The sequence below is a fragment of the Dipodomys ordii genome, unplaced genomic scaffold (genome assembly GCF_000151885.1).
Source record: "Dipodomys ordii isolate 6190 unplaced genomic scaffold, Dord_2.0 Scaffold47, whole genome shotgun sequence".
NCBI classification, from domain to species: Eukaryota; Metazoa; Chordata; class Mammalia; order Rodentia; family Heteromyidae; genus Dipodomys; species Dipodomys ordii.
Genome location: NW_012267263.1, coordinates 3,232,208 through 3,247,584, shown reverse-complemented (window position 1 = coordinate 3,247,584; position 15,377 = coordinate 3,232,208). Strand labels below are relative to the sequence as shown.

At 44.0% G+C, this 15,377-nt stretch overlaps 1 protein-coding gene across 1 annotated transcript in view; it reads right to left on the bottom strand.

The window, feature by feature from the left end:
* The window catches only part of Fer1l5 (fer-1-like family member 5), a 59,542-nt gene that overhangs the window by 40,845 nt on the left and 3,320 nt on the right, over positions 1-15,377 (bottom strand). The window contains exons 2-13 of the mRNA XM_013019725.1: positions 13,993-14,045; positions 13,348-13,439; positions 12,776-12,884; positions 10,389-10,443; positions 9,629-9,738; positions 8,142-8,270; positions 6,336-6,398; positions 5,550-5,600; positions 2,333-2,363; positions 892-1,007; positions 545-665; positions 71-123 (exon numbers count right to left, since the gene is read on the bottom strand). Of these exons, the coding sequence (XP_012875179.1) occupies positions 71-123; positions 545-665; positions 892-1,007; positions 2,333-2,363; positions 5,550-5,600; positions 6,336-6,398; positions 8,142-8,270; positions 9,629-9,738; positions 10,389-10,443; positions 12,776-12,884; positions 13,348-13,439; positions 13,993-14,045 (983 nt within the window). The remainder of the gene's footprint in view (positions 1-70; positions 124-544; positions 666-891; positions 1,008-2,332; positions 2,364-5,549; positions 5,601-6,335; positions 6,399-8,141; positions 8,271-9,628; positions 9,739-10,388; positions 10,444-12,775; positions 12,885-13,347; positions 13,440-13,992; positions 14,046-15,377) is intronic.

Genomic DNA, 15,377 nt, shown 5'->3' with positions numbered 1-15,377 from the left:
TGAGCCACTGGTATCCAGCTACTACTTTTTCTAGGTGCCATATTCTGTTGGTCTTACTTTTTATACTTACCTTTTCCCCAATTAGTTCCACCTCCAGCACAGGATTCGCTGACTGGTATTTCTCTAAGAAAATAAAAGACTTCTGAGACATCAACAACCCTGTTCCCACCCAGCAGAATGAAGCAATGGCACAACAACTTTAAGCCCCTCTTCTGATTTAGTTTGGCCTCCCCCTCTGGGCAAACTTGTCTTCAGTTAACCCTCTGTCCCTTCTGTGGCAGGATGGTCTTGGGACTCTTGCGTCTAAATCTGGACCTCCAAACCAGGTCAAGGGCATGGGGATTTATTTGAAAGGGTGCTCATGGGAACTTCTTAATACAACTCTTGGAGAATTTCATTCTCACTCTGAGTCCCATCCTGAATCTTCAGGTAATCTCAGAAAGAATGAGGAAGTCGTCAGCAACCCCCCGCCCCCCCCACCAAACCTAGGGCACCCCTGTGTTAGGAACCTTAGAGTTGTGCCCTCCCTGGTCCCCTGACTGACTGAGATGAAGGTCCTCTGCACAGTAGATGAAGAACTGTAAGTAGGCCAGGTTGATAGGGACTGCAGTTGACTTGAAGATCTCCACTTCTGTAGCAGCCATATATGGCAGCTTTTGGTCTACCTGGAGATATCAGAGAGCTGGGTAGGGTTGAGTCAGGGAGAGGTCATGGCCAATGCTACTCACTTTGGCTTCCCCATCTTCCCACTTGGTGCAGGGAGGGTAAACAATCCCACCATGATACAGTGGACAAAGGGAAAAGTGGCCAGACCAATGGCCACTTTGAGAGTCCAGGAAGAACCCCAGGGAAGCAGCCAAGATAGGAAATGTAACTAGGGAATAGGCTCACCAGGGCCTGGTCTCCCACACCGAGGGCACAGATGGTGACTTTCAGGTAGCCTTGTACACCACTGCCAGGCTTATTTGGCTGGCAGAGGCCCAGCCATTTCCTTAAAAGTGTGTGTCCTGGATAGACAGAGAGGCAGTGGGAGATCAGCTGCTAGTCTCCATCATTCTCCCCTGAAACCAGTCTTTACTTCTGCAGAGATGGAAACATTTCCTATATATTCTGGTTCCCAGCCAATGACAGAGAAAAACAAGAGTTACTTCTGCCATTAGGCAACAATACTGTACTCACCAGACTGCCAGTTATTCCTTCTGGCATCTGCAACCCTTCTTTTTACCTTGCTATCTACTGTTGTAACTGGTCTGATGTGGAGACACACATTATAGGGGCAAGCATTTCCCCATCCCCAAATCCAGATCTCAACTTGGTTGTATGTTATGGCCAGGTTATTGTGGAACCCTCCACTTAAATATGTCTTCCTTAGAAGAGTGATTACTAGAGGCTGGGATGTATGGGGAAAAAGTCATAGAAGGGAATAAATCCCTACTGTTCTATAACATAGTAAAGTAACTATGGTTAGCAATAATGGTCGATATCAAACTAGCTAGCAGAGAGGATTTTGAATAAAGAAATGATAAATGTTTGAGGTGATGGTATGTCAAATACTCCTAATATATATGTATGTATATAAATACATAGATGTATACATATATATTCCATAAATATATAAAACTATGAGCTGCCAATTAAAAACTTTTTTTTAATACTAGTCCTGGGGTTTAACCTCAGGGCTTGGGCACTGTCCCTGGTCTGTTTTGCTCAGGGCTAATGCTTTACCCACTTGAGCCACATTTGAATTTCTGGTTTTTTGGTGGTTACATTGGAGATAAGCGTCTCATGGATTTTCCCGCCCAGGCTGGCTTCAAGCCATGATTCTCAGATGTCAGTTACCTGAGTAGCTAGGATTACAGGTGTGAGCTACTGGTGCAGGGATAATAGTTTTTACTTCGTAATAGTGGCCTCAAAGTGGGAATGTGGCCTAGTGGTAGAGTACTTGTCCCTATCATGTATGAAGCCCTAGGTTTGATTCCTCTAGTACCACATAAGCAGAAAAAGCCAGAAGTGGTGCTGTGGCTCAAGTGGTAGAGTGCTAGCCTTGAGCAAATGAAGCTCAGGGACAGTGCCCAGGCCCTGAGTTCAAGCCCTAGCACTGGCAAAAAAGAAAAAGAAAAAGAAATCTAATGTAGGGTTTCAAGAAAATTAGATCCCTATTTTTTCAGAGAAAGATGCTATTATTACAAAGTAAGATACCAAGTACAGAAAAAAAACAACAACAAAACTCAACCTCTGTAATGCTTTCCCCTTTTTGCTGGGGATTCTGAGTTATTTTGATCCCCAATATGATTTTTCTTAGAAGATATATGTATTTACAGCTGTTACCTACCTGGAGAATGGTAGATAAACCCAATATCTGTCTGAAAATGCAAAAGAGGAATGAGGATTCGTTATTTCATAGATCTTCAATTTCCCCTCAAGGCCCATGTGTTTAAAGGTTTGGTCCTCAGCTTGGCACTGTTTGGAGGTACTGGAATCTTGAGGAGGTGGGGCCTAGTGGGAGGTTTTATGTCACTGGGAATATGCCCTCAAAATGGATTATGGTACCACATCTTTCCTCTTTCTCTCCTCTTCTTGGCCATGGACCAGCTATTCTGCTTCACCAAACATTTCTACCATGATGTGCTTCCCCAGGCCCAAAGCAAAGGGTCAATCAATCATTGGCTGAAACCTCTAAAACTGTGAGCCAAAATAAAGCATTTCTCTTTCACAGTTGATTACCTCAGGTTTTTATTTTTCAGTAGTGCAAGTTGACAAACACAGACCTACAGCTAAGATCTGCTATAACAACCACCTCAACTTCGGTGACAATATTTGCTACTAGTGTTTAAGAACTTTTTTTTTCTCCATTCCTAGGGCTTGAACTCAGGGCCTGGGCACTGTCCCTGAATTTCTTTTGGTCAAGGGTAGCACTCTATCACTTGAGCCACAGAGCCACTTCTGGCTTTTCCTGAGTAGTTTACTGGAGATAAGAGTCTCATGGACTGTCCTGCCCCAGCTGGCTTCATACTGTGAGCCTCAGATCTCAGCCTCCTGAGTAGCTAGGATTACAGGTGTGAGCTACCAGGGCCTGGCTTGAGGATTTGCAAGCAGAATTGGTTATCAGATGCTTGAGAGTTTAAGGGAAAGGGAAGAGTAGAGAAAGACTGGTCAATGAGCATCTAGTTAGCATCAAAAATGAGCAAGAATTTTTGATGTGATATTGTACCATAGAGTAAATACAGATGACTTACTATATATTTATTTATGTATAGCTTTTGTTGTTGTTTTATACTGTGTATTTGTAAAAACTAGCAGAAAATATTTCCAATATCTTCGTTGTTAAGAAATCATAAATGGCCGGGCACCGATGGCTCATGTGAGCTGAAGAGCTAAAGGACAGTGCTCAGGCCCAAAGTTCAGGCCCCACAACCGACAAAAATAAAAATATTAAAAATGAATTTTTTCTCCCTTACAAGAAAAGAAACTTTGCAAAGACAAATTTCTATTCTTTGCTTCTGCTTTTTTAAAAATTGTTATTATAAAGGTAATGTACATAAGAGTTACAATTACATAAGTCAGGTCATGAGTACCTTTCTTTTTTTGTTTTTTGTTCCAGTCGTGGGGCCTGAACTCTGGGCCTGGGCGTTGTCTCTCAGCTCTTCAGCTCAAGGCTAGCGCTCTACCACTTGAGCCACAGCACCACTTCCAGCTTTTTACTTTTTGCTTATGTGGTGCTGAGGAATCGAACTCAGGGCCTCAGGCATGCAAGGCAAGCGCTCTACCACTGAGCCACCTTCCCAGCCCATGAGTACATTTCTTTTTGAACAGTGTAATCCCTTCCCTTGCTTTCTCACAGTTTTTCCTTCCCATCCCCTCCCCCACAAATCTATAGTTCATTTTCAACACAGTGTCTAGCAAGTATCACTGCTGCATTTGTTCACCCTTTGTCCCATCGTTTCTGTGTTCCCTCCTTACACTCCCCAAAACAGATAAACAAAAGGTACAGACAAAAGGTACAGAAAACAAAAAGCAACAAAGGAAAAGAAACCCTCTTGTTTCCCATTTCTTGGAGTTCATTTCAATAAATATCATTTCGTATGATCATATGCACGTAATTATAGTGAATGCATGGCTAAAGAAAATGTGGTATATATACACAATGGAATTCTACTCTTCTATCAGAAAAAAGTGATATTGTACCATTTGTAAGGAAATGGAAAGACTTTGAAAAAAATTATATTGAGTGAAGGAAGCCAGGCCCAAAGAAACATAAGCTGTATGGTTTCTGATAAAAGATAAAAATTACACTTGGACATGATAAATTATACAAGTCTCTAGATATTCATACAGTGAGACCAAAGGAGGATATTCTTCGTAGAGGCTCATAAGAGCTCAATAACTTATATGCATAATCATATAAAATGGTATTTATCAAAATGCTTCTGCTTTTTAAAAAAAGTTCTTATAAAATCAACCTCTAGGGCTGGGAAGGTGGCTCAGTGGTAGAGTGCTTGCCTTGCATGCATGAAGCCCTGGGTTCGATTCCTCAGCACCACATAAGCAGAAAAAGTTGGAAATGGCACTGTGGCTCAAGTAGTAGAGTAATAGCCTTGAGCTGAAGAGCTGAGGGATAGTGCCCAGGCCCAGAGTTCAGGCCCCATGACTGGCAAAAAAAAATCCACCTCTATTGCTCAGCCCATAGGATCATTTATTCTATTTTATGGAATGCAATGCTGCCTGTTTTAGAATCCCAAAATAAAGCCAATTAAAATATTTATATTGTTATAGTTATATGCTTTGATAGATTAAAAAAAAGTCTGTTGATTAAAATTTAAAAGTAACTAGGCATCCTGTATTTAATCTAGCAACTTACCTTCTCCTGTGTTTCTGATATATGGAGAATATTGTTATAACTCTGCATGACTGGTTGAATTTTCACCATCTCTCAGCTTCTACCACTTTAGGGGATGCTGTGGCATAAGCTAAGGGTCTCATGCATACTAGGCAAGTATTCTACCCCTTGAGTCACTACCCTAGCCTTTTTCTTCTACCATCTAGTTTTCAAATAGAGCTAACTTTGCCTAGGCTTGCCTCCAACCATAACTCTTATACTTATGTCTTTCCAATAGTTTGAATTACAGGCATGCACAAGTATGCCCAGTTTCAGTCTATGTTTTCCCAAGTTACTTTCTTTTATTCCCATTCTGTCCTCTTTGAGTTTCTCTAACACTTTGGTTGGCCTTTTGGGATCCTCTCTGTTTCCATCTTCTGAAAACAGATTTGAACTGTGTTCAAAATATAATGAGTTTGGATAACTTGACGCCCACTTTAAACACTTTAATCCTCACAATGACCGTGCAGGTTGGGTATATTCCTACTCCCACTTTACAGATGAGGAAATAGGGGCTCAGAATAACTTGTCTAAGTCATCCAACTATGAGGTAGATCCAAATTTGGTTCTTTCTGTGGAAAAATCCAAGTCCTTTCCCCACTCAGGCATGAAGCCCACCACCCTGGGTGCCTACAACTAGTTTATCAGGCTTCTTCTTTTATATGGGGCTTACTTGAAATCTCCCAATCTCTGCTTCGTATCTCTTTGCTGAGGAGTTCAACACCTGCAAGGGAATTCCGAGAAAGATCTTAATTATAATTATCACCCTGGTTCCCCATCCTCTGGTGAGAGCGCTAGCACACAGCCCTCTGTGATTTACTAAATGCTTCCTAGTAACCCTGACTCACGCATACTCTCATACTTTTTCTCATTTACTACTCAGAAGAACCCCGCAAGGCTTGGATTTTTAGTTCCATTTCATTGCTGAGGAAATTGGTCAAACTGGCCAGTTCACTTGCCCCAGATCAACACAACTCAAGGTTTTGGAACCAACTTTCTCCATTACCTACTGTCCTAGTTGTCTCCTCTATGTGTAGGACTCAAGAACATCTAAACACGTCCAGGGTGAGAAGCCTCCTTGTTCTCCTTAGCCCTTTGCTGGTACATAGCAGGACATGCTGACCATTGTGACTAGCACCCTCTAGTTGGGAACTGGAGTGTTCCACTCCAAAGGGCCAGTGGTGACATAAGAATCCTGGAATACAGGAAGGGACTGCTTTGTTCACAACAGCACTGAGCTCTGCCAGCAGAGTTGGCAAATTCTAACATTCATTGAGTGGAAAAAAGGAGTGAATGAATGTGCTATCTGGACTACCAGGGGGTGGAGAAGATGGTCAAAATGATGCCTTCTAAAATGCTCCTGACTCCAAGTGTCGGAGTTGGAGCTGACGTTCTCTTTAACATTGTGGTAGGACAAGAAAGTGGAGCCATTTTGCTGAGGACCAATTGGGCTCCTTACCTGGATTGAGATGATTTCATCAAAGACCTTTGCAGGAACCTCATAGAAATTCTGGAAGAAGATCTGGGGCAGAGAGAATTGAGTATATTTTTCTTCCATTTCATCTAAGGGCCCAGTAAATCTGATGCTTCAGAACTATGTGCTCCATCACCAGCTGTGCCCATTTCAAAGACTTTCAGCTTCTACCACCCTCCCCCTCCCCCATAGCTGACAATTCCTGGACTCCTGGAGGGTTTTTGGTCTATTTATAAGAAAGGTAAAGCCAGGCACTGATGCCTCACGCCTGTAATCCTAGCTACTAAGGAGGCTGAGATCTGAGGATCATGCTTCAAAGCCAGCCTGGACAGGAAAGTCCATAAGACACTTATCTCCAATAAACCACTAGAAAACCAGAAGTGGTGCTGTGGCTCAAGAGGTAGAGTGCTCGCCTTGAGCTGAAGACCTGAGGGAGAGCGCCCAGGCCCAGAGTTCAAGCCCCACAAACAACAACAACAACAAAAGGAATGGTAGGAGATTCCTGGAAAACAGTGGCTGCCCCCAGGATGGCTATTTGGAGCCTTTGCATCCTTCTAGATTGCTTTGCTAGTCCACGCTACCTCTTCTACCTGCAGCGACCAGACCTCCTTTCTCCTCTCACTCTCCTGCTTAAATCCCCCTTCCTGGTATTGCCCATGATAACATCCTATCCAGACACACTTCTAGATACTGTTCTGCCACCAAATCAAGATATTTCTGGCTTCCTGGTCTTTGAAAACAGTTCTTCCTGAATAATCTTTCTCTATCCTATCTTTTCCTATAGAATCTTTCAAAGTATATGGATCCTTTTCTGAGTCCCCCGCACTACCTTTTACTACATTACTCAGTTACTGCTCCTCACTTAGCTCTTTAATAGACTATTCAATGGTTAAAAAAGTAATTTAACAGGTATCTGCACCTTTGTGTGTGTGTGTGTGTGTGTGTGTGTGTGTGTGTGTGTGTGTGCACGTGCATACACCATATTGGGGGTTGAACTCAGGATCTTTTCTGTTCAAGGCTAGCACTCTACCAACTCTCCTACACAAAACACACATCCATTTCCAGTTCTTTGGTGGTGAACTGGAGATCAGAGTCTCTCAGATTTTTCTGCCTGAGCTTCAAACTATGATCCTCAGATCTCAGCCTCCTGGGTAGCTACGATTACAGACATAAGCCACTGGCATTCAGCTATCCTGTGCCTCTTATGTAGCAAACGAAATGCTACAACTTGGAATTCCAGCAGTGATGTACATGCTCTGGGCCTACATTTCAAACTTTATTAGCAATGCTCCCAGGCTTCTATCAGGCCCAGTATGCCTTGTTACTCATGAGTATATGTGTTGTGCCCTCATCAGTCCATTAGCTCCTCAAAGACAAGCTCTGAATTACCCTGCTCTGTATGCCCAGTGCTTGACACTTGGTCCTCAGTTAAGTATTCAATAAATGCTTGTGCACTATCAGATACCCTAGTCAAAAAACAAACTTGTTAGCTGGGCACCAGTGGCTCATGCCTGTAATCCTAGCTACTCAGGAGGCTGAGATCTGAGGATGGTGGTTTGAAGCCAGCCAGGGCAGCAAAAAGTCTATGAGACTCATCTTCAATTACTCACGGGGGAAAGATACTGGATGTAACACTGTAGCTCAAGTGGTAGAGTGCTAGCCTTGAGCAAAAGGAGCTCAGAGGCAGTACCCAGGCCCAGAGTTCAAGCACAAGCACGTTGGTCTGTAGGATCTGTAGGAAATGCCCAACCCCTGGCTAGCCCACATTTCCAGTGCATCCATTCAGCATACCTCATTGAAGAAAGGGTTGTTACCCATCTTGATCCGAGTGTTGAACTGGTGGCCTGCAATGGTAACCTTCACTACTGGCTTGATATTGTTGCCCATGAGCTGTCGGGCTTCAAACACCTTTACCCGAACCTACCGAAAGAAACACACAGGAGACACCACATTGACAGAGGGACCCAGGTCTCCCTCCAAAGGGACTCTTCTCTCAAGATCAAAACTGTCTTGACAAGAAACATTCTAGGTACTGCAGAACTTTTGGAAAGAAGGCAGGGCAAGTTAATAGGACTTGGACATTGGCTGGATGTAGGAAAAGAGGGCAGTCAAGGTTGACTCCCTCCTCCTAGACAAATAGAAGGCTGGAGAATAAACAAAACTAAGGCAGAAAAGCTGCATGCTGGTGGCTCACATCTGTAATCCTAGCTACTCAGGAGGCTGAGATTTAAAGATTAAGTTTCAAGGCCAGCATAGGCAGTCAAATCTGAAAGATTCTTATCTTTAGGTAACCACAAAAACCTGTAAGTGGAGGAATGACTCAACTGGTAAAGTGCCAGCCATGAGCAAAAGTTGAGAGAGAACATGAGGTCCTGAGTTCAAGTCCCAGTACTCTCAAAAGAAATAAAAAGGAAGAAAGAAAAAGAAAACTTAAGAGTAGCGGGTGCCAGTGGCTTATACCTGTAATCCGAGCTACTCAGCAAGCTGAGATTTTAGCATTATGGTTTGAAGCCAGCCTAGCAGGAAAGTCCATAAGACTCTGGTCTCAACTACCAAAAAGCCAAAAGTGGAGCTGTAACTCAAGTGATAGAGTGTCAGCCTTGAGGGGTCAAGCTAAGGGACAACACCTAATCCCTGCATTCAAGCCTCAGTATCAGTAGGAAGGAAGGAAGGAAGGAAGGAAGGAAGGAAGGAAGGAAGGGAGATAGGTTTTAGTTTGATTTGAAAAAATTGTTATTATGAATGTGATGCACACAGAGGTTACTGTTTCATGTCAGGTTATGAGTAGATTTCTTTTCGGACAATGTCACCCCTTGCCTCATTCTCAGTGTTTTTAGTCTGAATTTTGTCAACATTTTTGTTAGAAATTTTGCAGGCTAGGGGTTAAAGGGAAATTGGTAAGGCACAGGCTTTCTGAATTCACATGGAGACCATAGACCTTCCCATGGTTCCTCTAGGCTTCTCCTTTACAGTTATTTTGACCTTATATGTGCTCCTTTGTACTGCCAACAATCCAAGGATTCTGGAAGAGCAAGGTCCATGCCTTCTGCTCTGAAGACTTAGCATTCAGCAGGCCTGCTAGTGTGCAGCCAGATCCTCCTACCCTCACTGGAGCCATGTCTAGCTTTATTTATGTCTCCTAGAGGTGCAGGAGACACAGTTAAGAGCTGAAGCTAAGACTGAAATGCGAAACTTCTGCCATGACTTTCTGGAGGGGAGGAGATGGCACAGGAACCACAGGGAAGGGGTCCGCAGGTCACAGGCTGGGGATTTCTCACCTGAAAGTGCTGAGGCCTAGAGGACAGAGCCCTGTGCATGACGGTGCCAGGGACCATCCATTTCTGCTGGGTGGCCTTTTTTGCAGTCGTGCCTAAGGGGTCTTTGTTACCTGGGGAAACATAGTTCAAAGTGGTTGCAGAGGATGGAGCTTGAAGTTTAAGGTATTTTTCTCCTTTTATTTTTTTTTTTGCCAGTCCTGGGGCTTGAACTCAGGGCCAAGGTACTGTCCCTGAGCTTCTTTTGCTCAAGGCTAGCACTCTATCACCTGAGTCACAGGGCCACTTCTGGCTTTTTCTGTTTATGTGGTACTGAGGAATCAAACCCAGGGCTTTGTGCATGCTGGGCAGGCATTTTACTGCTAATCCACATTCCCAGCCCTTTTTTCCTTTTATTGTTTTGTCCCCAATGACCAGCTCCTCACTAAAACCATGGTCAAGAGGCCCCATAGGGATATATGTCCTCCACTGAACATCCCATGGCACCTCCCACGCTTAATACCTATGAATTCTGGGTCTATTCTTCACACACTGGGGTTTATTAAATGGCTCTCCTGTCTCCCTCTGCATATTGAATACTGGGCCATATATCTACTGATGGTGAGAGAACACACTGGGGAGATGCATGGATCTCCAGCTGTGTGGAGATCTAGCCACGAGACAAACTCTAGCCTGACCATCAGTTATAGGCCTCAAAGATGGGTCTCACAGATCTTAAAGAGTCTATTCAGTTGTATTGGAGAAGCTCCAAAGAAGCACATACCTGTTTTCTCAATATGCTGGGGGGATATATAGGCCACCTTCAGGTTGAGAGTACACTGAAAAACCAAAGCAGAGGAGTTTTAAGCCAGACTTGTAATCCTCATTCAAGTCCTAGTACCTTCCAGCCTGGCTGAGTTCATGCTTGGTGCTTTTAGGGAAGGAGATGTTGGTTATGATCCTGGGCCATATCATAGACACCTATGCAATCTGGGCAGCAGAAAGTCATAAATTGGTGTGGAGCGAAAAATGGCTACTGAGAGAAGGATCTGGAGAATGGAGAAGTCCCATAGTGATGGCAATGGCAGAAGAAGATGCAAGAGGGTGGTGAGGAGAGGAAGAGGTAACTTGAGACCTATCCAGATCCATGGTGTTAATATCTCTTCTCCAAACTTCCTGTAGGAATTGCTAATACCTGCTAACTAACCCCTTTCTCCAGACGACCATTACCACTGCCCCCGAATCCCCTCTTTGTGCCCTTTGTAAATGATCAGAATGAAGTCACAGCTCAGCAGCCTAGATAAGCCTTCATTTCTGACCCCTGGTTACCCATCTAGCTTCAGCTCTCCCATCTTTGTCTTTAACCTCCCCTCCTAGAGAAAATATACAGGCAGCTTGCCCTCCCTGAACCTGCCTCCTCTCCATATAGTTCATGTCCCTGCCTGGCATTGCCTTCTTCTCCTGCCAAGTGGGTAAACCCATGCCCTTCTGAGAGGCTGAATATACAAATGGCTGGAGGACTTTGGAAAGCAGTATGGAGGTTCCTCAAAAGACTTCACATAGAACTCCCCTATGACCCAGCAATCCCACTTTTGGGCATTTACCCAAATGCCTAAAGCTACCAGCACAACTATGTTTATTGCAGCATTATTTACCATAGCTAAGATATGGAACCAACCCAGATGCCCCTCAGTAGATGAATGGATCAAGAAAATGTGGTATATATACACAATGGAATTCTATGCCTCCATCAGAAAGAATGACATTGCCCCATTTGTTAGGAAATGGAAAAACTTGGGAAAAATTATATTAAGTGAAGTAAGCCAGGCCCAAAGAAACATAGGTCCCATGGTTTCCCTTATTTGCAATATCTAGTATATGTATGAGTCAAGCGGAAAAGGTCAGATAATGTGATGTCAGGAAAATGAACCCTTAGATATGTATTTTAATGTTTTTTCTTTCATGCATGTGTTTCTAACGCATTTATAAGATTATCTCTTTGTTGCTTTGTATGTCCCTCCCCCACAGTATAACCCCTGCTTTCACTATATTTGATGTCAGTATAACTTGTGGAGGAGATGGGGAAAAACCAGTTGTTTAAGGATACAGGTGGATCTGATGCAACAATGAGAAGTACAAGTTGTCATGTCCAAAACGAGCTTTACAACGTCGGTGGGGGGGGGGGCGCGGGGGGGGGGGGGGGGGGGGGGAGGAGCAGGGATTGGGATGGGGGGAAGGGGGGAGGCTGGGAAGGGATGGGAAGGGTAAACAAAGGAGGAGGCTGCAATGCTTGGTAAGAAATGTACGCATTATCCTGCCCATGCAATTGTAACCCCTCTGTACAGTATGTTCACAAATAAAATAAAATTAAATTAAAAAAAAACAAATGGCTGGAGGCCAGATTACATATAAAAATAGAACTCTGAGCACAATCTGTGGTAACCAGTCAAAGAAACTAGTCCATTATCTACAGCAAGCAGCCTAGGTAGACAACCATTGCTAAGTCAGACTGGTAAGACAAACTGTAAAGTTGAAGCAGAGGAGTTGAAAGCTAGACCTGCAACCCTTGGCTAAGTCATAGCACCAGAGCCCCTTCCAGCCTGGTTAGGTTTATGCCCAGTTCTTGTAGGGAAAGTAATGGTGTAGCCAGTACACCATGGGCTATGTCTAACAATAATCCAGGAAGCCAAACCATAAGAAGAAGCCCTCAATTTGTGGCAGCTGTCAGCTCTCCTGATTTTTTCCCCATTTCCAATTTAGGAATAATAATTCATCCTGAATCAATGATATAGGATGCTGGGCTTCTACTTAAGCTGTCTTTATTTTCTCCCATGTCAACAGGCCCAATCAGGGCACATTTCACATTGTCTTTTTCCCACTGCCAAGCTTTCCTGCTCCTTTGCCTGACTTTGAGTCTCTGTTAATACTGGATCTTATATCCCAGGGCCAAGGTGACAGCAGCTGACTCCAGGGAAAAGCCAATTCATCCTTCTCAATAAATGGATGGAAGAGTGGATGGGAAATGAACAAAATGGAAGAATCATAGAATAATGGCGGAAGGATGGCAGGAAGCACTCATTTAGAATGGGGCATTGTCCCACCCCCTCTGCTGGTAAAGCTCAACTACATTAGCAACCTGCATTCCTCCAGCCTTGCCTGGCCCTGACTCACGTTTGTTGGCTCCATAGAATGATTGAGCAGGACCAGGTTCTTCAGAAAAAGGATCCTATTTGGTTGTTTCATCAATGGCTTAAGCAGTACTGTAGCCAGGCCGATGAACCTGAGGGGGTGAAGAGTAGCTGTGAGATTCTAGTGAAGGTAATGGGTGACCTTCTTTATCCCAGGTATGCTAAAGAACAGAGGCAGAGCACCCACTAGAAGGCTCAGGGATCTCCACTCCGTGCAAAATTGCCTGGGAGAATCCCAATAGCTGATTGGACCAGGTGAGGTCACCTGACCCAGACTGGGCCAATCAAATTCTCCATCCTGGAAATGTCGACCTGGTTGGCTATATCTTCAGTCTCTACAAGATATTAATCTTGGCTCTGCACTAGAATGGTGTCTAGTGATAGGGAGCTAGGATTCAGTCAGTAGAGAGGAACAGAGATTTGAGATGGATAGAAATGCTGCTAGCTTCAAACCTCCATCCTCAGATCTCAGTCTCCTAAGTAGCTAGATTACAACATGAGTCACTGGCGCCCAGTCTGCTGGAGTTAAGACTCTTCTATATCTCTCTGCCTCACCTTTCTTTCTTCATTGAGCCCATGTCCTGAAGAATGACTTGTAGAAAGGAGTCATTTTCCAACGGGCGATTCCAGAGGTGCCAGATTAGGGTCTGTGTGGAAGTATGGAAAAATTAGCATTTTTTCTTCTTTTTTCATCCTATCATTCTGGCAAATGAATTAAAGTCTAGAGAGTGGGCTGGCATTGTGTTTATTCAAAACTCAGAACCTAACCTCGTGTCTAATTTCCCCAGGAATGGTATTAACTACCTTGCCTGAGGGGTTGGTGTACCACCTGGGTTGAACTGTGTGGGTGTATTAGGAGTTAAGGGAGCAGGACAGTAAGTATGCGCAAAAGATAAGAGGGAATTCTGCACAGGGGACTATGTGTCTTCTTCATTCAGGCTTCATCAGAATGGCCAGGTTGGATTAGTTGGGCTATACTGTAGTCTATTCCCAGAGGTGAGGGAGTAAGTCTAAGAATAGCTGTGGAAAGGTGTGGCTTATGCAACTTTTTCAGATTAGGAACAACTCTTAGGCCACGGTTCCCCAGCCTTGAGAAACGCTGGTGAAGCTCCCTTATGCTCCTAGACCTCAGAGCATCTGCCCGATCCCTTGCTGTTGTGGTTATCCCTTCATCTTCTAGGCCTGTGCTGGTTTGTCTACCTCATTCCAAATGGGGTTATTCCCTTCCGCCATTTGAGTTCTCTTCTTGACATCTGCAAAGACAGCAAAAGCCTGGCATTGGTGCTAGGAAGTATTTAAACATCTGAGTTTGAATGGGGGTCAAGAAAGGCAAAAGACTTAGATACTAAGTCCAGATTGGCAGGTGTTATTTTGCATTGACTGTGTCCTTCTCTGGGAATTTCAGTTTTTCTCACTTTTTATCACCCTCTGTGGAAGATAATATTCTGTGTTTCCCCCCCACCTCTCTCTTCAGTTGTGGGGCTTGAACTCTGGGCCTGGGTGCTGTCCCTGAGCTCTTCAGCTCAAGGCTAGCACTCTATCACTTGAGCCACAGCGCCACTCCACTTTTCTGAGTGGTTGATTGGAAATAAGAGTCTCACAGACTTTCCCTGCCTGGGATGGCTTTGAGCCTTGATCCTCAGATCTCAGCTTCCTGAGTAGCTAGCATTACAGGTGTGAGCCACGGGCTCCCTGCTTTCATTTTCTTCCTCAGTACTCACAACATCTTGAAGCCAAGTCAGACTGTGTGATCCATTCTGGCCAATGGTGTATAGAAATGATAGTTGCCACTGCTAAACTCCTCATAAGTCTCCATTCTCTTCCTCTCCTCTCCTCATACCCACACACTCATGACCTGCTCACAGGATGACACCAGGTGACTTCTCAGCCACAAACAAGAAAGCAACGGATCCCTAAGCTATTTGGAGGAGCCACACAGATCTTTCAGACCAGAGTAATCCATGCAGAGCTGTATGAGCAAAAGGTCAACTTTTACTGTTAAACTTCTAAGACTTAAGGTGTATTTATAACCAGGGCTAAGCCTTTTATACCTTAAGACACCTTGAAACATCTCTCATAGGTTGAAAGTTCTTCACTCTCTAAAAATCCCCCTACCCAGAAACACATTTAACAGATGACAGTTTCACCCTGCAAAATATTTTCTTTAAAGATTATTCTGTGTGTAGTCTGGGGGTTTGAACTCAGGATCTTGTGTTTGCCGAGCAGGTGTTCTACAACTTGAGCTACTCCTTCAAAATAGTGTGTGTGTGTGTGTGTGTGTGTGTGTGTGTGTGTATGCTGGTACTAGAACTTGAACTCAGGGCTTGGGCACTGTCCCTTAGCTTTATTTCATTCAAGGTTGGCACTTGACCCACTTGAGCCACTGTTTCATTTCCAGAGAGAAGAGTCTCATGGGCTTTCCTGCATGGGCTGACTGTGAATCAAGATCCTCAGGTTTCAGCCTTGTGAGGAATTAGGATTATAGGATTATAAGCCACTTAGAGCCTGGCTAAGCAAAATAATTTTTAAGTTGCTCATTTGCTTTGAGCTTTTCCAAAGGGAAAGAAAGTGTGTGTGTGTGTGTG